Genomic DNA, 24884 nt, shown 5'->3' on the forward strand with positions numbered 1-24884 from the left:
ACTGTTTATTTTCTCCTGTGGGTGAATATTTCAACCGCAGAATCGTAGGCAGCATAAAAAAGAGGCTGCAAGAAATAATATTACAAATTCAAGCATAGAAAAGTGTAGTAAAATTGGTCTCCATGCTCTGAAGGTATAGTGTAATAAATTTGCTCTAATGTTATATTTCTGACTAATACAAAACCATAAACAATATTTGGCGCTACATTTTCGCCTGCTGAATTTTTAACTTGCATACATTTGCCAGCTAAATAAAGTGTTGGTGAAATGAATAAATAAAACAAATAATATTGCAGTATGAGCTCTGCGCTGTATTTTCTGTACTTCATGATTACATTGTGAACCTCAATCCTTCAGATAGTACAAGATCATCTCAGAAAGGTACAAATTCGGTACAATAGGCTTGTTATGAACACACGTTTCTCTCACAAAGTTGCATTAATGAAAGGAGCTGCTCATTTGATCAGTCAAGCCTTTGTGCTCTGTGTGGGAACCAAATTTGTATGATAAGGCTTCCATTTTCGGCAATACAAAGAGTGCTGATTGAAATCAATCTGAAAATCAGCCAGCACTGACCTCCCTTTGACTTCGGCATTGCAAAGCAGCAGAGGAAATAACATGTTAAGTCTTAAGGAGTCAGAATGAAATCTTAAAAAAAAATAAAAAATCTTAACACCATAGATTTTTAGCAGGAATATAATTTACAGCAGAAAGAAAAAACCAAAAAAAAAAACCAAACATATTAATGTATTTTCAAGAAATATAATCTGCTCCAAAGAGTCGTAGAAGCTGGACAGAATTTTGCTTTGTAAGAGCGATTTACAATATAGGTGGCTGGTGAGGGCAGGACGCAAGCGCTGCTTCTTATCATTTATCAAACAGAGGGCTTGGAGGAATGTGGCTGAATTGGAGCACTGCAAAAAAAACCAAACTTCTCGGCAAGTAAAAATATCTTGAATATAGACAAATTTATCTAATATTTTACATGTAAGGAATAAAACACAAGAAGGAGTGCTGTTATAGGAACATTATCAACAAGGCAGTGCTGTGATTCAGACCGTCACGAACCCCAAAGTTAGAACACAGCAATTATAAGGGGTTTATAATTATAAGAAGTGTCAGCAAATATTATACAATAGAGATATACAAATATATCTATTGAAACAAGCACATTAATATAAACCTGTGATTTGCATTGCAGACCATAGTTGGTGTAATAGCAGCACTATGATATACTATGGCAATTTTATACAACAAATAAAATTATTAAATGATTTTTACTCATTTCAAGCTTGCTTTGTGATTGGCGGATCATTTGTCTTTCAAGTTTTTATCTGTCAGTTTCATGATGAGATATATTGAATACATTTGTGCATATTCGAGCAGTTTTCACTCGCCAAGATATTATTTTTTGCAGTGAGAAACTGATGTGCAGAACTGGAATTTGTCAGTGCTGAACAACACAACTAGTAGAGAAGTGAGCATGAAAAATTAAATAAAATGTAAAGAGTCATTTTCATTTTTCATGTTCATTTTCCCACAAAAAAAGAAGAACAAAATGGTGAAAACTGCACCTTTTCCATCACAGCACGGGCAAGGCTAACAGGGTTAGAAATGTTTCTAACTGAAGAAACAGCACCAGCGCCCAGCGTTTTTCCCTCCATGATGATGGCATCAAGTTCCACTTCTCCATCAGTATTCAGCACAGAGCCGTGACCTACAGCAAGACAGCAACACAGCCACACAAGTTTGTTACACCATCACTCAGAGCAGAACGACTGCTCACTTCACCACAACACACCACCACACCTGCGCTTTCAGCAAGCCCTGATCTCAGTTCTTCCTCTCACGCAGTTCCTGCACTTTCTCTTGGTGGGAATAAAAGAGAAATGAAGCCCAACCTTTAGGTTTGGACTTCCTTACACACTCAGTGTTCAAGTGGGATGTACTCAGTCAATTGAAGCCTGCTGGGAAAGATCAGGGTAACTACTATCATCTGAGCGGCCACTCAGCGGAAGTTTCGACTTCTACTGGTAGACTCCTATTTCAGAGCTGTGCACAGAAGTATAGGGTGAGGACTTGTATGCTTAAAGAACACTTTAGCTCCCACTGTTTCCATCTGAGTTTAAAAGATTGTGGCAAACCGGACACGGTTACATTCACACTTTAATTAGTCTGCGAATTGAAATTAATTTACCTGATTTAATTAAACACATTTCATAAAGTTTAAGGTGACTTTACAGAACGTGAGAACTGTATTCCTAAATTAAGGCACGGAGCATAGCTGTTTCCTTAAGTAAATTATTTAATTGCACCGATGCAACAGTGTTATAATCACTTTTAATATTAAACCGTCAGAAAATCCCATGTGTAATAAATTACAGTCTGACAAAAAAAGTGGGTTTTCACATGGCGTGATCTGGTTCCTCTCTCCTGTGGAATAAGCCTTATAATCATAGTCAAAAAGAAAGGATTTCACATTTAGCCTCACTGCCACACTTACACCAGGAAGTTAATCAAATCACAGGCTGAGAATGGGAGTAGATTATGAAGACCAGTGCAGTGAGTAGTGTTGGCACTTCACAGCTCTAGGGTCCCTGATTCGAACCTCAGCTAAGGTTACTGTCCGTGTGCAATTTCTGTGCACGTTTTCCCCCACGCCATTATCAATGTTTCGGGTCAGAACTTATGATCGGTGGCAACTTGCGATGGGCGCAACATCAGGACCAATTAACTGGCACAGCATCTCAAACGTGGGCCATGATATTGCAACCAGAGACTTTCTATAAAGTGTCTCTCCACCACTACCTCCTAGATGCATGGGCTTCATTGCATAAGGGCAGTTACTTGGAGCCCTATCAGTAGAGCAACCGCTCCATTCTGACAGCGTCTTCTGATATTTCGTACAATTGCAATTATCTGTCAAATTAAAATGACAGCAAGCTAGTCAATTTCATTTCATTGTCTCAATCCACTCTCCATTTTACAAAGATTTGAGGACATGTGGGATGCAAAAGCTACATAATTTGTGATATGCACAAAATTATGCACGGAAACTGCTCAAGGGCAGATTTCTTTTGCAATAAACCAAAACTTATGTGACAATTTGTTTTAAGGATGACATCATCACGCACACCATTTTATCTGTAAATGGCTCAATTGGATGGAAACAGGCAGACGACAGCAAATTTCACACTTTTATTTTGTTGATAACAGAAAAGTGAAAAAGTGGATGGAAACTTGGCTAGAGTGAGTTTTCTCAGGCTTCCTCCCATTTCACAAAATTGACTATGCTACAATGACTTGTGTGTGATGTGTATGTGCTTGGTGCTGTGTTGAACTGGTGTCCCATCCAAGGTGTATTCCCACCTTGGATGGGACACTGTGCACTGTAACCTAGACCAGGATAAAGCGCTTACTGAAGATTAATGAACGAATGAATGATGTATATATTTTAAAGGGTTTAGATTTGTTTCGGTCTGATTCTGCACAGTCTTTGGTAGGGATGTCACAAGAACCGATACTTCGGTACTAACATTCTTAAAACGTGACGGTACTTGTTTTTCTGCAGTAGCTTAGTACCATTTGTAACGAAAGTACTGAGGTACTGCGATTCTTCCGGACCTGATGGGGGCAGCAAATACGCGCAAGTGTTTTAGTCAGTCCACAAGTGGTGAAGAAGAAGAGGAACACCTACAAACACATGGGAAAAACTACAGAAGATTAGTTTAGCTTAACAAGTTTAGCTCCGTCCCGACTCATTGAGAGGAAAAGAGAGGAAAGCTAGTATCGGTTTCTGGTGTGCAACCGATGCTATCGTTCATTTCAAACAAAGCGAGGAAACACCTGGAATTTAGTGAAGCACCTGAAAGACGGTCCTATATTATATTTATTCAATAAACACCTTCACCTTTTCCAACAATTCTGGAGAAATCCTTTTTCCTTAAATAAGGCATAACAAAATCACGATATAAGGGTTTTATTGTGAATTTTTATGAACATTTCAAACCTATTTTCAATCCTGCAACCAGAGAACCTCAGAAGCAACAGCAACTCTTTCAGTCCTTAACAGGCTTGGGGAGTAACGGAATACATGGAACAGTGTTACGTAATCAGGATACCAAAAACTGGTAAGTGTAATCCGTTACAGTTATGTCAATAAACAAAGTAATCAGATTACAGGTACACTTTGTTTAAAAAAAAAAGGGAATAATATCAAGATTACAATTTTTATTCATTTAAAACCAAAGAAATTTATCTTTTGACATAACACAATATTGCATGATTATATTTCTGGTTCTCTCTTGCCAAACACTGAATGTTTCTAAGCTCTAAAATAAGCTCTAAATAAATATATTGCTTTTCTCTTGACTCTATTTACATATGTGACCTTGAAATAATCAAAAAATAATCAGATTACATTACTTTCATATTGTGATACTTGGATTAAGTAATTTATAACGGAATACATTTTTAAAGTAACCCTTCCAACCCTAATCCGTAACTGCATCATATGTGCATTCATCATGCTTTGAAAAACCAGAACGTCTCCTGGGACATGATACTCTCCACTCATTTACACCTTTCCGTGTGTGTCTCCTCTCTAAGTATCACTTTATCACTACATTAATCATCTATTGATCAGCATTTTATACACTGAAGTAGAGTGTGCTACTCCAGTGTATTAACTGATCCCCCTGGTGAAGTGCTGATGTTGCTCCTCTTCTATGAAGAGGTTCTGCCGTTTCACCTATGGTGGCAGTTCACAATCACAAATGAGATAGACCCTGACAGACAGGTTGCGTTAATGAAGTGTCTTCTTTGCTCCCTGTTGGCTCACTGTAACCTGATGAATACTCGAGGACCTCTCTTCCTGCTCTCAGGATAATCATTAACAGCAAAGTAGTAGTGAAACATGGTCCAAGTTCTAGCTTTAGAGGAAGCCAGCACATTGTACAGCATAGTTTTAAAGGTTACTCTTCTGTTTGTGAAGAAAAACTAATCCAAAGTAAAGCAAACAGAAAAATGGTGCTAGTTCAAACGTATACAATTTGTGAATGACTCTTTGAACCATTCTTTGCTTGGGTCAGCTGCTATGAGTAACCTACAAAATTATTTTTTATAAAATATATTTACACCAGAGATTATGTTAGGACATTTTGACCCGTGAGTTACCTATTGAAATTACTTTTTTGCCATTAAAAAACATGGCTTTACTCCATGCAAAACTGCCTCGTTGTATTATTAATAGGAGGACCCAATCACATAAAGGGCATTTATGTGTTTATCACCATAAATATTCATTATATTACTGATCACGGAGATTATGATAGGATACAGTACATTGGTGTTAAATGTATTATACAACTGCACTGCTAATCAATCTAAATGGATGGCACATTGATAAGTAGTAAACAGAATATGTTTGGGAAAATCAGAAAAGTTAGGCAACATTAATTTAAGATGATGACTGGCACTGACCTGCATCAAACACCGGATTATCCTCCATCACTCTCACGGCCACTTCAACAGCATCCAGTGCAGATCCCCCCCTCTTCAGGATAATACCCCCTGCCCAAGCAGCAGCTTTCACCCCAGCCACTGATGCCTCCGCCAACTCGTCAGGTATAGCCCACGCACCGCCATGCACCACCAGTACAGCCTTCATCATCACGTTTCAGCAGATAAACAAACAAACAGCCCACACTGTCAGGGGAGAGGAGAAATTACTGCCAGGTTCCACTTTCCCATGCGTTGCCCTTGGACTGCAATGTGCCATAACACGGCCTATTATTCAGACGAGCACTGACAGAATTCTTGCAGCTCAGCTCAGTGGAACGGATTGTTTACAGGAAGTTGGCTGTCAGCCTCACTGTCATGTTTATGCCTGATCCATTATTATGAGGGCTTGTTCCATTTGCCCTGCCTGGTGCACTCTCCATCCACAGTTCTTTTTAATAATCAGAATTATGGCCTCTCTTGCAGTAACAAAATACATAACATTTCACTGTGCTCACTCTCATCAGCACAGTCAATGTGGAAAGCCCTGATTATAATAATGAATGTTCTCATAGTTTTTAAGTTTAAGTTGCCCCATCTGACCAAAGTTTTAAGGCTGTCATGTATTTACAGTGTTTATGTTCCCAGGACTTTTTGGCACCCCAAACTCCTTAAAGGTTCAACTGTGGTGAGTGTCATTTTTACGCATTTTATGCAAGCGGACTGTCAATGCCTTATTTTTTTCGTTGAAATGAATGATAGTGATGAATTTTTGATGGATATCAAAAAATTGCACTTAGCATAGTAGAGTAGTCCATTTTGTATATCGCTTATCTGACACAGGGTCACAGGGAGCCTGGAGCCTATTCCAGGGGACTTGGGGCACAAGGCATGGGACACTCTGGACGGGGTGTCAACCCATCGCAGGGCACAATCGCACACACACTCACACACCCATTCACACACTACAGACAATTTGGAAATGCCAATCAGCCTACAACACATGTTTTTGGACTGGGGAAGGAAACTGGAGTAACCAGTGGAAACCCCCAAAGCACGGGGAGAACTCTGCACACACAGGGTGGAGGCGGGCTTCAAATCCCAAACCCTGGTGGTGCTAGGCAGATGTGCTAACCACTAATTGTTTGAGTTTAGCAATAAAATGTGTACAAAATATTTTTTCGTACAGTGCTGTGAAAAAATAATTGCCCCATCCTCATTTCTTCCGTTTTTGTGTATATCTCATATTAAATAGTTTCAGAAATTAAAACAAAAACTAAGATAAAACAAAGGCAACCTGAGTAAACACAAAATACAGTTTTTAAATGATAATGTTATTTATTGAAACAAAAAAAGCTATCCAATACCAACTGGGCCTGTGTGAAAATGTATTTTCCCCCATAGTTACTAATTCCCTAAAATCACTGAAACTGCATTCATAATGTGGTTCAGCTGGACAAGACACATCTAGGGGAGTGAATCTTCACTGGTCTCACGATTCAATTCAATATCATGATGCGTTGCATCCTCAAGTTTCAATATTACTGCACATGGCTACATTTTGGTCAATGAATACAAGCAGATATATGAACTCCCTTTTTATTTTATCTGCTCCAAGAAAGGACACTTCCTGAATGTAGCAAACATCAAACAAAACTTAAGTCTGAACACAGCAGACAGCAGGAGCATTTAGAACTAATAAACACTAGTAAATACTAAAAGCGCATGAAACTGTCAAGTAGTGTATATAAGTACTTGTAAATAGCGCAGTGTACTTCTTCAGAAAATATTTCATTGTTAACAAATGTATAAACATTAAATTAAATTATAAACCAAAATAAATAGTAGAGGCCGAGTCTGCTTATCGTGTGAATATGGTCAATCTTCAAAAACAAAACATTCTGCAGTACTCAAAAGCAAATACCAAATATAAAATAACAGCACTGGGCTCAGGGCACTCCATGAATGTGCCAAACATCACAAACATGAGTCATTACTCAGCATTTGGGAATTTGTAGGTTTTTCTGTAAGAACACTAATTGATCCTCATGCTCTGTTTTACGAGTGCTTCTTTTAGCAGTGACCATATCTCCTGCAGTGGAGAAAACCCGCTCTGCAGACACGCTTGTGCCTGGGATACACAAGGATCGCTTTGACACCCAAGAGAGGAGGGAAAATGTGCCCTCATGAACACGCCACCAGTTCAAAGGGTCATCAGTGAGAGACAAAGATGGGGCCATTTCCTCTTCAGCCCTGTATAGGGGGTCTTGGGTGCTACTGTACCTTCAGTGTCAGTGAAAGACTGTCCCAGCAAACTCACGAGCAGTGATGAGGCCTTTAATTTGGGAGCAGAGGGGCTGTCCTCCATGGATGTTTCTTCTTCCAGAGTTCCTGTTCCCCGAGGCACTTCATCCACGTTTGTCCTCCTAGCTGTACACTCATTCTGTGTTTGAACAAAATAATAGAAAATAGCATTAAACTAGCAGAGAGTGTACTGTCAATGCAACAGCTCACATATATTAGGATAACTGTTTTTTCAGTCTTAATTAAAAAACTAATTGATACATTTTTTACTCATAGCTATTATTAATATTATGAGTGTTTTAAGTTTGTTTTAATTTTATACATTTTACAAGAAGCATTATGGCACTACCTCCAATCTGTCCTCCTCTGTGAGAAAAGGCATTCCCTTAAAACATGGATCTAGGGCAGAGGCTGTATGAAGGATCTTCTTCTCTGCCTCACGGCTGTATATCTTCAGGAGAGCTATTTTGATTGCATTCTTGATCTCGTGGATCATGGGTGAGTCTCCGATGTTGTCTGACATATTCCAGAGGAGTTGCGCATTTAGAGGAGCAATGAGAGACACTGTTGGATTGCGCTCTTCTGACATCAATGTGATCAAATCCTTCATAGGCTTTAATGCCCTCACAGCATCCTCTGCATTTGTCACATCTGTTTCAGTGTGAGTGCACAGGTCTGACTCTCCTTATCTGACTTCTGGAGACGGCAAGGTGGCACAGATTGCAGGTTGTTGTTCCAAGAACCTCTCGACCATGTCACATGCGCTGTTCCACCTTGTTGCAACATCAGTTACCAACTTATGATTTTTCAGGCCTAGACATTGCTGTTTTGCTTTTAGACAGTGGCTCGCTGTGGTGCTGTGGTGGAAGAACGTTGATATTCGTCTGACTCTGCCCAGAAGCCTGGAGAACGTGGCCACTTTAAACACCCGCTGGGACGCGAGATTCAGCGTATGCACAAAGCATTTTCCATGTGGGAATTTTCCGACTTGAGCTGCAATGATCATGTTCGACGCATTGTCTGTGACAAGCACTACATCTTTCATCTGATAGCTGCCATTCCTCCACGACATGAGACCGTAGCTCTTGCCAGATGAGCACCCGTGTGAGATTCAAACAGCTCTCGTTTGCAGAACATGTGATAAAATCTGCCAGTCCTCGCTAGAGTAATGTGCCGTTAATGTTACATGAGCCTCTGTCATGACCGAAGTCCAGTAATCGCATTATTGCTACTTGATTAGCTTGGCTCATTGACGCCATTACCTGAACTTTGGTTTCGTGGTAGAGTTCAGGTATAACCTTTTCCATTATCCTGTCTGCCTGATGGGAGCTTATATCACAGCTCCAGCATCTTCAACAGGTGGCGAAAACCAGGGTTGTTCACCACAGACTAAGGCCGTATATCCTTCGCTATGAAAGCTGCCACAGATCTGGTTATTCTCTTCCCTTTCTCCGAGTTGGGCGGTAAAGTTGATATCGTTTGATCTATTTTTGGCTGAGCTGGGTCCGCCTTGGCACTGGCAGGCGTTAGCATCTCAGAGTGAAAACACCTAACGTGGTTTCTTAAGTTAGTGGTATTCCCTAAATATTTTATTTGTGTGTGACAGGCATTACACACAGCGTGTGTCTTGTCCAGTTCATGCTTACCAGTTTGTTCATAAAAGCTGAAATATGTCCAGACGTCCACTTTTAAAATAGTGGGTGCATTTTGTATTACTCGCTTTTGTGTTTCGCCTCCCTCCGCCATTTTACGCTAGCACAACAAGCTCGTATGCGACGAATGACGTCAGAGAAACGTCAGTAGGCTATAATCGTTTATGATCTATTACTGCGTCGATGCAGAATTGTCCACATCCGCATCGTAGAAACGATTAATTTCAACACCTCTAGACGCAACCAGGCCTGATTACTGCAGACCCTGTTCAATCAAATCAACAATTAAATAGAACTTTTTCAACATCATGAAGTTGGTTAAAAGGTTTTACCCAGTAACACATTATGTCAAATTTGAAATCAATTCCAGAAATGATGAGGAAGAAGGTGATTGATATAAATTAGTCTGGGAAGGGTTACAAAAGGTATTTCAAAGGCTCTGGAACTCCAAAGAACCACAGTGAGAGCCATTATCTCCTAATGGAAAAACTCAGCATAGAAGTGGTCCATCTTCCAAAAATTCCTCCAAGAGCTCAGCAACGACTCATCCAGGAAGTCACAAAAGAGCCAAGGACAACATCAAAGGACTTACAGGCCTCTCTTCATCAATAAAGGTCACTGCTTATGACTCCATTATCAGAAAGACACTGGGCAAGAATGGCATCCATGGAAGAGTGGCGAGGCGAAAACCACTACTATCCTAGACGAACATCGGTTCGTCCCAATTTTGCCAAAACAGACCTTGATGATCGTCAAACCTTTTGGGAGAATGTTCTGTGGATTGATGAGTCAAACGCAGAACTGTTTGGAAGACAGGGGTCCCGTTACATCTGGTGTAAACCAAACACAGAATTCCACAAAAAGAACATCATGCCTACGGTCAAGCATGGTGGTGGACGTGTGATGGTGTGGGGATGCTTTGCTGCTTCAGGGTCTAGGTAACTTGCAATAATTGAGGGAAACATGAATTCTGCTCTCTACCAGAAAATCCTAAAGAAGAAGGTCCTGTCTTCAGTCCGTAAGTTGAAACGCAAGTGCAGGGTGGAGTCAAATACATTTTCACATCACTGTATATATCTATCATTCGTAGGTAGAATTTTTATTCATTTGGTTCGTCTTTTAACTTAAAGTATAATTGTACATGAATTTTAGTGTATCATATTGTATGTGCATGTGTTCTGACATGACTGTCACTGATAGTCTGCATGAATCTCCAGTCTGGGCTAGAAAGAAACCGGCCCCAGGCTCGCTTGTTAATACCATATGTATTTTTCTCACCATCGATGGCGGTGAAAATACTGATTCCACAAAACTCCAAAATAATCTGCTTTAAGACATTGTTAGCAGCTAATAATCTGATGTGGATGCCAAAAACCTTATACTGATGTTTAAATTATAAAGTCATGGAGGTTTAGCCCTGCTGGCTCATGGCAGGTGGAACTGAAGGTTTTCTATATCATTACAGATAGTGTATTAATGTATATAGTAGTCTTTAATTAAACTAAAATTTAACACCAGCTTCTTTCATAAAAATAGAGTCTCCAGACTGTCTCAGGACTCAACACACTGCTGCTGTTCACGCTTCAGTGGTCCACGTCTACTAAACTTTACAGTAGCTCATGCCCTTTTATTCATGGAGCTGTAGGTACTTAAATTAGACTTCGACAGAAGCTCCAAGTGTGTGATTATCTCACCAAAAAGGCACTTACCTAAACACAAAATGAGGTGAACAATGAATAAAACTGTAACTTGTAACTTTTATGCAGAGGCGTTAAAGTAAGCTTACCAATAATCTTCTCGCACGTTTCGAGCTGTACGAATGAACAGACGGTTAAAGCGCCTTTCCCCGGTAGTAAACATAGCTTCAGTCCCTGCCCAGTTCCGCACTCTCCACCAACCACAATGCAGTCTCAAGTGTAACGCTCGATTGCAAGTGGCAAAGGGACTCTCACAGCCACGCCCACCCTGCTTGACCACTGCGGTTTATGTTGATAACTTTGTGTAACGTTTTGTAGCCCTTTAACTCTCTCTCTCTCTCTCTCTCTCTCTCTCATATATATATATATATATATATATACAGTGCATCCGGAAAGTATTCACAGCGCTTCACTTTTTCAACAAAGTATTGAGCAAAGGCTGTGATTACTTATGTACATGTACTTTTTTTTGGTTTTTTATTTTTAATAAATTTGCAAAGATTTCAAACAAACTTCTTTCACGTTGTCATTATGGGGTATTGTTTGTAGAATTTTGAGGAAAATAATAATAATAAAGGAATAAGGCTGTAACATAACAAAATGTGGGAAAAGTGAAGCGTTGTGAATACTTTCCGGATGCACTGTGCATGTGTGCATGTATATATATATCAGTGAAAGTGTGATATGTGCATTTGAGTCCAGTAAATAAGTGTTAATAATTTAGTAACCTGATGGTCCGAGGGAAAAAGCTGTCCCTCAGTCTGCTGGTACGGGTTCTGATGCTGTGAAACCGTCTACCAGATGGTAGCAATGAGAAAAGTGCATTGCTTAGATGGCTGGAGTCTTTAATGATCCCCCGAGATTTCCTCATACACCACCTGGTGTAGATGTCCTGGAGGGAGGGAAGCTCACCTCCAAACTATGTGCTGAGATATACGCACTAATATCTGCAGTGCATTTCGGGTGAGGGAAGTACTGTTCCCATACCAGACGGTGATGCAGCCAGACAGGATGCTCTCCACAGTGCATGTGTAGAATGATCTGAGGATGCTGGAGCTCATCCCAAACTTCCTCAGATGTCTTAGGAAGAAGAGCTGCTGGTGAGCATTCTTTACTACGGCCTCTGTCTGGAGGGACCATATTAACTGATCAGAGATAGATGTGGACCCAGAGGGACTACTGTATATATATATAAGCTGATATATTTATGATTGAATTCTCATAGTTATTAGCCAGTTTGATTAGTCACTTGAAACACAGGGCCTATATAATATATATCATATATAATATAACACACACACAAACACACATATGTATGTATGTATGTATATATATATATATATATATATATATATATATATATATATATATATATATATATATATATATATATATATATATATATATATATATATATTATAGGCCCTATGTTTCGAGTGACTGGTCAAACTGGTTAATAACTATAAGAATTCAATCATAAATATAACAGCTTTGGTAATGATGGGTTGTAGTGTCCATAGGTGCTATAAGATAAATAAATAAATAAAAAGGCTTACCCCCTGGCTATGTTTCAGAGACCCCATTTTGAGAATGACGGAATTCTGTAAATAAAAACAGCCATGTGATAATATGTATTATTTATAAAAAATTAGAAAATTAAAAAGGTATGCATACTCTATATGGCCAAAAGTATACAGATTAATTACTTTAGCATCTGCAAGATTGTTTAAAATTTTGGTTGATGTGCATGATGTGCTTCTATCACAGATCCTGTCACTGAAACTTTGAACTATTTGATAAACTGTGTCTCTGCTTCCAAAGAAGACAGCTGGTTTTCAGAGTGAAATGAAAGTGCAAGTAAAGCACTTCTACGAATTAAGTGTCCCAAGAACACTCACTACTTCAAGCTCAATGGAGTGATGATGAATTACAGCATTGTGTTTCTTTTCATGGGCCTTGTTCATTGATTGGAATATTCAATGTGCATTTAAGCATGAAAGTGGGGGAACCTAAGCTTTGGACTCTTTATTTAGACTGGTTTTAGACTAATGAATTTGGTAATACAAGCTGCCATTTGTCCCTGAGAAAAGCAGCAAACTCATTTCTTCTGTAGTTCAGAAAAACTAGGGCCTGAGCCTCCCACTGACTTGCTGTATCCTAACACCAGGGTGATGTATGGAGAGCTATACCCCATGATGTATTGGAAAGTACATGCAGTATGATGTATTGCTCCGCTCTCACTGACTCATTTGCACACTAGTACCATTTGTCCAACAGGATCAGTGGCACATATTCCAACAACTTCTTGTATGTTGTGCATTTCTGGCAATTTAAATTGATTGGACCCCCACCCCTCACTGCAATGAAAGGAGAGAAATGGCCAGCAGTAACAGTGAATAGCTGATATACCATTGATTTAAGCAGAAAGGAGAAGTCGTATTGATCATTTTCAATGATACAGTATATATTGAAAATGTCTATGTGTGTGTATGTATATACACATCCTGCTTCTTGAGAAACATTTTGTACTACTCTCAGACTATTACAGAAGTACACTTCTGGGATTCTAAATATAACTTAATATATGTCTATACATTACATATAGATAGATAGATAGATAGATAGATAGATAGATAGATAGATAGATCACTTTAATCCCAGAGGGATATTCACATTAATTGATTAAAATACACATTACTCACAAATGTTAAATACTTTCAAATAATAATAATAATAATAATAATAATAATAATAATAATAAATATTAAATAAACTGTACTATATACAGTGTCTTTACAACTGTGGTGAGCTAAAAGGCATCTCAGAATGCACAACACATGGTACCATGAGGAGGCTGGGCTACAACAGCAGAAGACCATATCGGGTTCCTCTCCTGTTTGCCAAGAATAGTAATCTGAGGCTACAGTGAGCACAGGTTCACCAAAACTGGATAGTTGAAGATAGTTCATTAAAAGATAGACAGTTGGGAAGAAAGAAACAGGTGAGGTTTTTCCCAATCTTCAGCTGTCAAATTTCAGCGAATGCTGACAACATTATCATTAAAGTGCAGTTACTTCCTGGATTCTTATATATGTAAGGTGAAGTTGGAGATCTATAGAATATTCTTTCAGTTCATATGCCAGTCATCATTGCTGCCTTCTACCCTACAGACAATCACCTATAGTATATCACACTCATTTATTTCACGGTGAATGTTTTAAATATTAATTCATCAGCAGCTAAGCAGGTAAGCCAATAAAACCTTGCCATATTGTTTTCGCTAAAGACAGTAAAGCTTACATTATCAAAAAACATCATGAATGTCCTATACACCAACACTCTGTTAGCATGTCTTGATAAACCACTGTGGTTTTTTTTTTTTTTTTTTTTTGCATTATTGAGCTCTTAAACTTCAAGTAGTATACTAGAAATTACCAGAAATAAAGAAATCTAATTTGTTTCCTTGCCTCTAGATATAATTGCTTTTTTTAAGCATGAACAAAGTACCTGAAGCAATCTGTCTCACTCCATTTAAATAGCATCATGAATAAACTACTGAATTGTGACTGAAAATCTGCATCTCACACATGCAGGGGCTACAAAATGGGTTAGCTTTATTCAATTTTTGATTTTGCTATGCAGATAACTTTGACCAGCAGAAATCTGACCTCCAAATCGAAAGCTAAATGAATGTGCAATTTTACCTTCCTCATAATCCAGAAAAAGGAGATTGTGTGTTCACTATGGGACAGGTTACCAGCTATAGGATTCACTGTTAAATAGGATCCTCCATGGGTCAGCTTGTTTAACCCCCCCCCCCCCCAAAAAAAACAAAACATAACATACAGAAAAAAAAGCATGTTCATTTTATTTATGAGTGCTTCTAACCTGTAGCACCTAGATAACCCATAATGTGATAATGTCAAACAGAACAAGCAAATTATTCACTCAAAAGACAAGACACTATCAGTATAACATATACGTAGCCTGAGGGCAATACAACAATTAAAATTAATTTTGCATGGGAAATCATTCTCAGGAAAATAAGGTAGACTATGATAACTGCTGATATTCAAAGCCACAATATCTCCAAAAAGAAGATTAAATTAAAAAAAAAAAAAACAAAAAAAAAAAAACAAGAGGCATTGATTACATTTTCTTCTACTGGTCAGCTCTCGGTGGAGATAATTGTGGGTGACAGAGTATTGGCTTATCCGAATACTGCAAGGCCACACTCAAGCAGAGAAGGATGTATAGACAGTGTAGGCCAGAAGTAATGGCAAGCCCTATCTGACCAGGGCTTTGTCAAAGCAGCATTAATTTAGATGTTCAATTCTAGCATGGGCAGAGTAGATGTATTTCCTCTGTTATCCCTAAGGAACAATTGAGCCCACACACTACATTGACTAAAAACACAAAGACTTGGCTAGAACATTTTAAATCCTGGATTAAACACTATGATTCACATTTACAGTAGAAGATGCTTTTACTGAAGAAGGTGATTAAAAAACATTGCTCTTGACCTGTATAGGCATGATATTATGCATTATGCTCCTACTACTGTACATAATTGGCTGACTGGATAATTGCATGAATGAGCAGGGGCACAGGTGTTACTGTTAAAGTGAGTGTATACACATTACATTACATATTAGGGGGAAAAAGTATTCTTCTAGGGCAAGGTGTCCAGGCTTATCTGCAAAGTGCCAGCGTGCTATCATATTCGATTCCAGCCAAACAGGATCCATACATGATTGGCAATTGTAGGCCATGATGAACTGATTAAACAGATAAAATTGTGTATAGCTCCTGTTTGGTTGGAACAAAACAAAACAAAAAACAACAACCCCGTAGCACACTAGCCATTCCCTGTACGACATTCCTGTCCTAAGTTTATCGAATGGGTAATGGTCAATTTATAAAGGGATTTCTCTTTGAACCTTTTCTTGAAGAGAAGCCTTCTGTTTCCACCATTAAGCGTTGCTCCTAAGGGTGCAAGAAGAAACCTTTTTCAACTAAGTACAGTGTATACAATTACCAAAGGGACAAAGAAATTCAACAAGAAATGTCACCTCAGTGATAACAATAAAAATGGATTAAAACTAAACTTGATTAAAACGGACTGTATATTCTTTCAATTTTGTTTATATAGTCCTTTTAACAATGGACATCACCACAAAGTAGCTTTACAGAAATCCGGATATGGATTTAGATCCCGATCCCTAATGAGAAAGCCAGAGGGAAGGAAAAACACCCTGAGACAACATGAGGAAGTAACCTTGAGAGGAACCAGACACCACAGGGAACCCATCCTCTTCTATATGACACCAGATAGTACAATTATAAGCCATTACTCTTCCACAGCTGAATACTATAAAGACAAAGTGATTGTCTTGAAGGGATCCTCAGTATTTCTAATTTCATTAGAGTGTTTAGCTTTAAGTCTGTAGTATCCTTGTGAAGATTTCCACTCAATAATGAATAAGACTTGAGCATAGTTTTCAGTAAATGCAATCTTTAGGCCATTGTAAGAATGTAAATTAATTGTTGGATGTAGTTTTTCCTGTCAATGATGGACAAAAGTTTAACCAATTTCAATGTAAAGTGTTCAATATTTTTCATTCACCAACCACTTAATCCTGGTCAGGGTCGTGTTGGATCCTGGAGCTTATCCTGGGCATACACTTTGGAGGGAAGCTGGTCCATCACAGGGCACAATACAGAAACCAACATCCACACCTAAGTGTGCATATAGCATATAGCGTTATGTTTGTTGGTGTTGGGAGGAATCTGTTATATCCAGAGGGAACCAATGGGGAAATGGGGTGAATACACATAACACTGCACAGACTAGAACTGCACATGCAAACTTTGTTCTTCAGTTTATCAAAGTTTATTGTAAGAAAAATAATTCCCCCCCCATTAATCTAGTGTAAGACACTAGGTGTCAAGCTTATTTTCATACCCCATCCTCTGTTTTTAAATGAAGTGCATTTGCAGTACCGAAACAGATGGTGTGAGCATACCTATATTTTTTTAGTTAGTTGTCTCCTATCAACGAGTGCAACTTTGATGTCAAATTCGATGTATTAACATAATCACTTCATAACACTTCTCCTGCTTTCTTTGCTAGACTTTGCTGCCGATTTTTGTTCTCACACCTCTGAGCTGCACTTAACAGCATCAGTGAGGACCTACCTCTCCTGGCATGCTGTGATCATTGTCACTTTCATCTTACTTTCAAATTATTTGCAAGTGCTAAGCCAAGTCTTTGGGTAATTTAATCGTTGCAGGGTCATGTTCTGATTTCTCAGAGGGCCACCTTTACCTTGAGGCAGAACATGAGCTCTCACACAGATATGTAATTTTGGATGTAGCACAGAGAAGTGCCATTTGTGGCTTGGGGAAATTCACACAAATTTTTGTACATTTGTCAGTATTAATAATGATCAGCTGTGGATTAATTTTCAACACTGCTGTCGAAAATGATGAGCTCATGTAATGTAATGTTGTCAGCTTCTGGATTATCACCTCTCCACTTTCAAGTCTATTATCAGTGGCAGGGCAGATGTACAGACAGTACAAATCTAATGTACCTTATTAACCTATTAATACCAAAATTTCACTGCAATGCTGATAGGACTGCCTCAGTAGAGCACACTACCTATTATCAAGAAAAGATGCAACAAAGAACGGAAAAGAAAAAAAACCCCTGCAGAGTGAAACAGTAGGTTAATGAGACTTCAGGGTCTTACCCATTAGTTCCCAAAGTGAGCAGGCTTTAATATCCTCTTTCCCCATCTGCACTACTCTTGCTGCCCCATACTTATACTGCTTAATAATTCACACAGAGGGCTTTTGCCTTCTGCATCCTGCGTCTTGGCTAAAATAACAAATCCTCCACGTCTACATTGGGCACATTCACATTCCCTTTGCATTGTGAGGGATTACAACAGCCTCATGGTTTAGGAGATCTCTTGACCCAATACTGTGACTTTACACTTACAGGAAACTGTTAGATGGTGATAAATGTATGAAAACCTGGATATTGATCTGGAACATATCACCAATAAACAATCATCAGACTTCATCCACCACTGATTTTAAATAAGAAAACAAACAAACTAAAAAAGAAATAAATAAAACAAACAAACCTGACAATTTTTTTTTTTTCACTTTGGCATTTAACTAGATCCCCCCTACTTTTTCTGGTACATTACATTACATTAACTTTAGTAGTATAGTAGTTTAATTGTGGTAATTAGTAGTGGTATTTTTATCCTAATTTTGGATACATTTCATTTTTATTATATAATTTTATATTTTACATTGGGTTTTTTTCTTTGTGGAACTGCTATTATTTATTGCATTATTATGACTTGCCTATTATATTATGTTATTTTATACATTTTTTGTTTCTTTATTTCTCTGTTTTTTACTTCAGACTGTAAAACTAGTACTACTATAACATAATATACTACTACTACTACTACTACTACTATTACTATAAGATAATATACTACTACTACCACTACTACCACTACTACTACTACTATAACATAATATACTACTACTACTATTACTATAAGATAATATACTACTACTACCACTACTACCACTACTACTACTACTATAACATAATATACTACTACTACTACTACTACTACTATTACTATAAGATAATATACTACTACTACCACTACTACCACTACTACTACTACTATAACATAATATACTACTACTACTACCACTACTATAACATAATATACGACTACTACCACTACTACTACTACTATAACATAATATACTACTACTACCACTACTACCACTACTACTACTACTATAACATAATATACTACTACTACTACTACTATAACATAATATACTACTACTACTACTACTACTAACATAATATACGACTACTACCACTACTACCACTACTACTACTACTATAACATAATATACTACTACTACTACTACTACTACTATAACATAATATACGACTACTACCACTACTACTACTACTACTACTATAACATGATATACTACTACTACCACTACTACCACTACTACTACTACTATAACATAATATACTACTACTACTACTACAACTACTACTACTACTACTATAACATAATATACGACTACTACCACTACTACCACTACTACTACTATAAAATAATATACTACTACTACTATAACATAATATACGACTACTACCACTACTACCACTACTACCACTACTACTATAACATAATATACTACTACTACCACTACTACCACTACTACTACTACTATAACATAATATACTACTACTAAAACTACTACCACTACTACTACTACTATAACATAATATACTACTACTACCACTACTACTACTACTATAACATAATATACTACTACTACTACTACTATAACATAATATACTACTACTACCACTACTACCACTACTACTACTACTATAACATAATATACTACTACTACTACTACTACTATAACATAATATACCACTACTACCACTACTACTACTACTATAACATAATATACTACTACTACTACTACTACTACTATAACATAATATACCACTACTACCACTACTACTACTACTATAACATGATATACTACTACTACCACTACTACCACTACTACCACTACTATAACATAATATACTACTACTACTACTACTATAACATAATATACGACTACTACCACTACTACCACTACTACTACTATAAAATAATATACTACTACTATAACATAATATACGACTACTACCACTACTATAACATAATATACTACTACTACTACTACTACTATTACTATAACATAATATACTACTACTACAACTACTACCACTACTACTACTACTACTATAACATAATATACTACTACTACTACTACTACTACTATAACATAATATACGACTACTACCACTACTACCACTACTACTACTACTACTACTACTACTATGACATAATATACTATTACTACTACTACTACTACTACTACTACTATTACTATAACATAATATACTACTACTACCACTATTACTTCTACCACTACTACAACATAATATACTACTACTACAACTACTACTACTACTACCACTACTACAGCATAATATACTACTACTACTACCACTACTACTACTACTATGACATAATATACTACTACTATAACATAATATACTTCCATTACTACTACTACTACCACTACTACTTCTACCACTAATACTGTAACATAATATACTACTACTACTACTACTACTACTACTGCTACTACAATGACATAATATACTACTACTATAACATAATATACTACCACTACTACTACTACTACTACTACTACTACTATAACCCTAACAACCTCACTAATCAGAAAGAAATCCTCTGACTCATCTTAATTTTCCGGAACCTCTTTATCCAGCTCAGGGTCTCAGTGGATCCTGAGCCTATCCCTGTAACTCTGGGCACAAGGCAGGAGAATGCACTCCAGATTGGAGGCCATGCACACCATGCACACACGCACACATTCTCACAACTACGGGCAATTTAGCATAGGCAGTTCTCCTACCTGCATGTTTTTGTACCTTTTTTGTATTAAAAAAATGATATTTGTCCTATTTAAAAAAAGGATATTTATGGGGATCAGCCAAACGTCTCCACAAGGTAAAAACTGTCACATATTCCTATCATTATTGGAACATGGCCCTCCATTAAAAGATAAAAATATGGGTGACACAGCTACACACACACACACACACACACACACACACACACACACACACACACACACACACACTACTCTGCACCATTTAACAGTGCTTGTAATCATGAATTTTGTTAGAGAGCTCGCTCTGAGGCACATAGTCAATTTACTCTGACCAGCATTAGATCTTCTGACCATTAGATAAACTACATCTAACAAATGGTCTGGCCACAGCATCATTCATCACCTTTATGAAATCTCAGCCGAGAACAGGTTCTGGCATTACAAACGTTTGTGTGTGCTTTAGTGTTGGATATATCATTAATCCATAATGCGTCTGAATATCAATTGCAAGCAGCAATTCTTAAATGCTCTTGGCAGAACTATTACTGCAGTAATGCTATCAAATGCTTTTATGATTATGATTTACCTTTGAAGGACAGGTAAAGTGTGCGGTGAACATTTTTATTACAGTCCTGAAATGTATACATTTAGATTCATGTGGCAGACTTAGAACTGAGAAAATGAGATCGGATAGTTTCAAACACCCAACAGTGGCTCTCTGATAGTTTTGGGGTTTAAACTAATAAGCTCCCAAATAGCAACCACTCAGCTACCATTTCCTCAAATGACTGCTATTATAAACATATATTTTTGCATCATCACTTTATCTGAAAGAGTAATATATATATATATATATATATATATATATATATATATATATATATGTATATATATATATATATATGTATATATATATATATATATATATATATATATATATATATATGTTATAACGCTGTGTCTGTCTGTCCTGAAGTTTTACTGGTGCCCACTAGAGAGCTCTAAAGAGCAATTGAACTAAATATCCATCCATCCATTCTCTATAGCGCTTATTCTACAGGGTCATGGGGAAACTGGAGCCTATCCCACCTAGGGAGCATGGGGCACAAGACAGGGTACACCCTGGACAGGGTGCCAATTCATCGCAGGGCACAATCACATACACATTCACACACTCATACACTACAGACACTTTGGACATGCCTACCATGCATGTCTTTGGAATGGGGGAGGAAACCAGAGTACCCGGAGGAAACCCCTGGGAAGAGCTCCGTGCTGTGTATGCAAACTCCGCACACACAGGGCCGCGGCAGGAATAGAACCCCCAACCCTGAATGTGTGAGACAAACTTGCTAGCCACTAAGCCATCATGTGCCTTTGAACTGAATATCAAAGGAGAGCAAATTAATCTAAGCAATCTGTAAGTAATAGTTTTAACACCTTCTAGTTTTACATGCTAACAATGCATTACTGAGTACTGTCGGGATCTATTAACAGTGAACTGATATGTCTGACAGCCTGTTACGTATTAGACGTCACAGGATTGATACTCACCTGCAGGCTGCTTTAGGAAATAATATGAAATGCACACAATTCACTGTAAAATATAATTCTGTTCAAAATGGAATATAGGTCTTGCTTAAAATGTGCTAGGTATTAGACTCAGGTTTACTGCATAGGGCCACTGCTTGTATACAGAACCTTTACTTAACCCCGAGATACAATTTCAGCTGTAGACCGGTCCTGATATTAAACTGCTTTAATAAATTCCTAACCTTTCATCAAGTTTTTTGATATAATCAAGATTATAAAACCTTTACATTCGTAAAAAATGATTGCTCAGCCCAAGTGATATTTCTGTTTACCACATCTTTCAAAACGTAATTAAACTCTAGTCGGGTAAACAGTATTATAGGATTGTCTTCTCTGAAAAAGACACAAAATTAGGAAGCAGCTTTTGTGCTGCCTTTTGAAAGGGATAGAATTTTTCTTAGAAGCACAAATACTCCCTCGATATGCTGCTAACTCAGGCATCTCCATCCTAAATGGAAAACAGGGGAGTATAGTACACTATTTTGAAACGCTTTATCATGAAGTTAATAGTATGCATTGTAATATTGTCCTATTAGACATTATTAATCAGGTACTAAACTGTACATTCATAACCATGATTTCAGAACACCAGTTTTATTTACAAAAGCTGCTACTGAATCAAAAGTCACCAGAATCCGAAAAGACACAAGAGATACAGTATTCATTTTCAAACTAATTAGCTATAAAGCCAATTACATCAGGTAGAAGGACAATAAATTAACTGACTGTGTGCTTTGAAGTTACAAAACTAATGTATGTTGCATCATCTACATTGCCATGAAGTTATTTGTTATGGTCTACAACATAAAACTGCACTAATTACACTGTTGACTAATTATGTAATGATTAAACAGAGATTTGGTAATGCTCATGTGATATTAATACCTACGCCTGTTCTCTACTATTTGTCATGCACTGATGATGGTCTAGTCAGACGATTTCCATTAGCACATTTAGTTTTGTTCTATTTAATATTTGAATCCTTTTTTTTTCTCTCACAGTTTGCCAGTGTGCAAAACTGATAATCATTTGCTCTCAACCTGAGAAGCATTTAGCATCTATCAAGTACACTGCAAGCGTGTTATTCTACACAGCGTCTTACCTCTTACCTCAAATTCCCCATTTATTCATTTATTTATAAATCAAAACATGATGTCTAGTCTCATTTGTGAATCTTTTTTTCTCTCTACCAGACACTTTCTTCAACAGGAATTGTAACGTACAAAATCCTATTAAGCTACATGGACTTCTTAGCAGCTATTTTACTGAGATGTTGAAGGTTCTGTGGTTTAGCTTATGAATTAAAGAACATGGTAAAATGCATGAGTATAATTCATGGGAGGTTAAAGCCAAAATATCTATGGCTTTTTCAGAGCTGTTAAGGCCAGTATGTATAATGAAGTAAATTAATCTAAGATGGACAGAGTGGAATCAATAGTGTATGACTAACATTAGAATAAGGAGGATAAATACAAATGAACTCTCAGAGCAGCTGGCCAAAGCTGTTTTTTTTTTTCTTTTTTTTTTTTTTTGCTAGATATGATTGCGAGAGTTTGCTTTTGGCTTAGTGTTTATTCATGTATATTCATAATTATTTTACTTATATGTACAGAAAACTGGAAACAAGGGTTCTGATACAGAACGAACCTGCTAAATTAGAACATTTAGAGAGTGATATGATCATCAGAGATGGACTTCATAAACATTGTTCAACGTGAGGAATTACAGGATTGTGTTTACATTTTCATGTCTATTTTTTTTAAAAATATGTAACAAAAGAAATAAATGAAGAAATAAATGAATAAATGAACCCCCCCCCCCCCCCACCACCACCACTGAAAAGTACCACTTCATCGTATAGTTTACAGTGGTGTAGAATTACTGGGACGGTGCATTATAAAGTGTGACACAGGGTGTACAGATGTTTGACAACAACATCGTAATCAATTTAGTCATTAATTAGCCAAGCTCATTTTTTCCATCTTCTTTGTATCTCTCTCCATCCCCTCCTCATATTTGTGTGGATGCGTGTTAGTGCATGTTTTCCCTCTATAGACCGACTGTCACACATGCCTAATCAATCTTGGCAAACTAAGGCAACAGAACAAAGCAACTGATTAGTATTCATGGACGCAACAAATCGAGCTGACCTTGTACCCTGCTATGAATATGGAACACATGTCTTCCTTAAGACAGATCACTTGTTCAATTGCTTACCTTTGTTTCTTTTCCCTCCACACAATTGCATTGCTCTTACCATGAAATCACTATAAAACTCGTTGAGCTATAAACACGTTTAATACACGTTACGCTTTCCTCAAGTAAGCACTGAAACCATAATCAGGGGCAACAATAGTCATTTTTTTCTCCTCTTTGTGCAGATAAAGGGTATCCACCCATTATGAACAATTTTCATCCTTTACATTCATTCATTAACAACTTCATTCAAACACAGTGAATTATCCTGAGCATATCCTGGGAACACTGGATTCAAGGTGGATGGGACAACATGGATGAGACCGTGCATACACACCTTCACACAATCATTCATGTATACGTTCATCCAGAGAACCTGGATGAAACCCAC

The 24884-nt window shown here is 37.5% G+C and overlaps 1 protein-coding gene across 1 annotated transcript in view; it reads right to left on the reverse strand.

Moving 5' to 3' along the window:
• si:dkey-103j14.5 (isoaspartyl peptidase/L-asparaginase) overlaps positions 1-11362 on the reverse strand; it is a 28039-nt gene extending 16677 nt beyond the window's left edge. Inside the window, exons 1-3 of the mRNA XM_053621818.1 lie at positions 11242-11362; positions 5482-5706; positions 1575-1717 (exon numbers count right to left, since the gene is read on the reverse strand). Of these exons, the coding sequence (XP_053477793.1) occupies positions 1575-1717; positions 5482-5671 (333 nt within the window). The 5' untranslated portion in view covers positions 5672-5706; positions 11242-11362. The remainder of the gene's footprint in view (positions 1-1574; positions 1718-5481; positions 5707-11241) is intronic.
• Between the last annotated feature and the right edge of the window lie 13522 nt (positions 11363-24884).

The sequence above is a fragment of the Ictalurus furcatus genome, chromosome 3, assembly GCF_023375685.1.
Source record: "Ictalurus furcatus strain D&B chromosome 3, Billie_1.0, whole genome shotgun sequence".
Classification (NCBI taxonomy): Eukaryota; Metazoa; Chordata; class Actinopteri; order Siluriformes; family Ictaluridae; genus Ictalurus; species Ictalurus furcatus.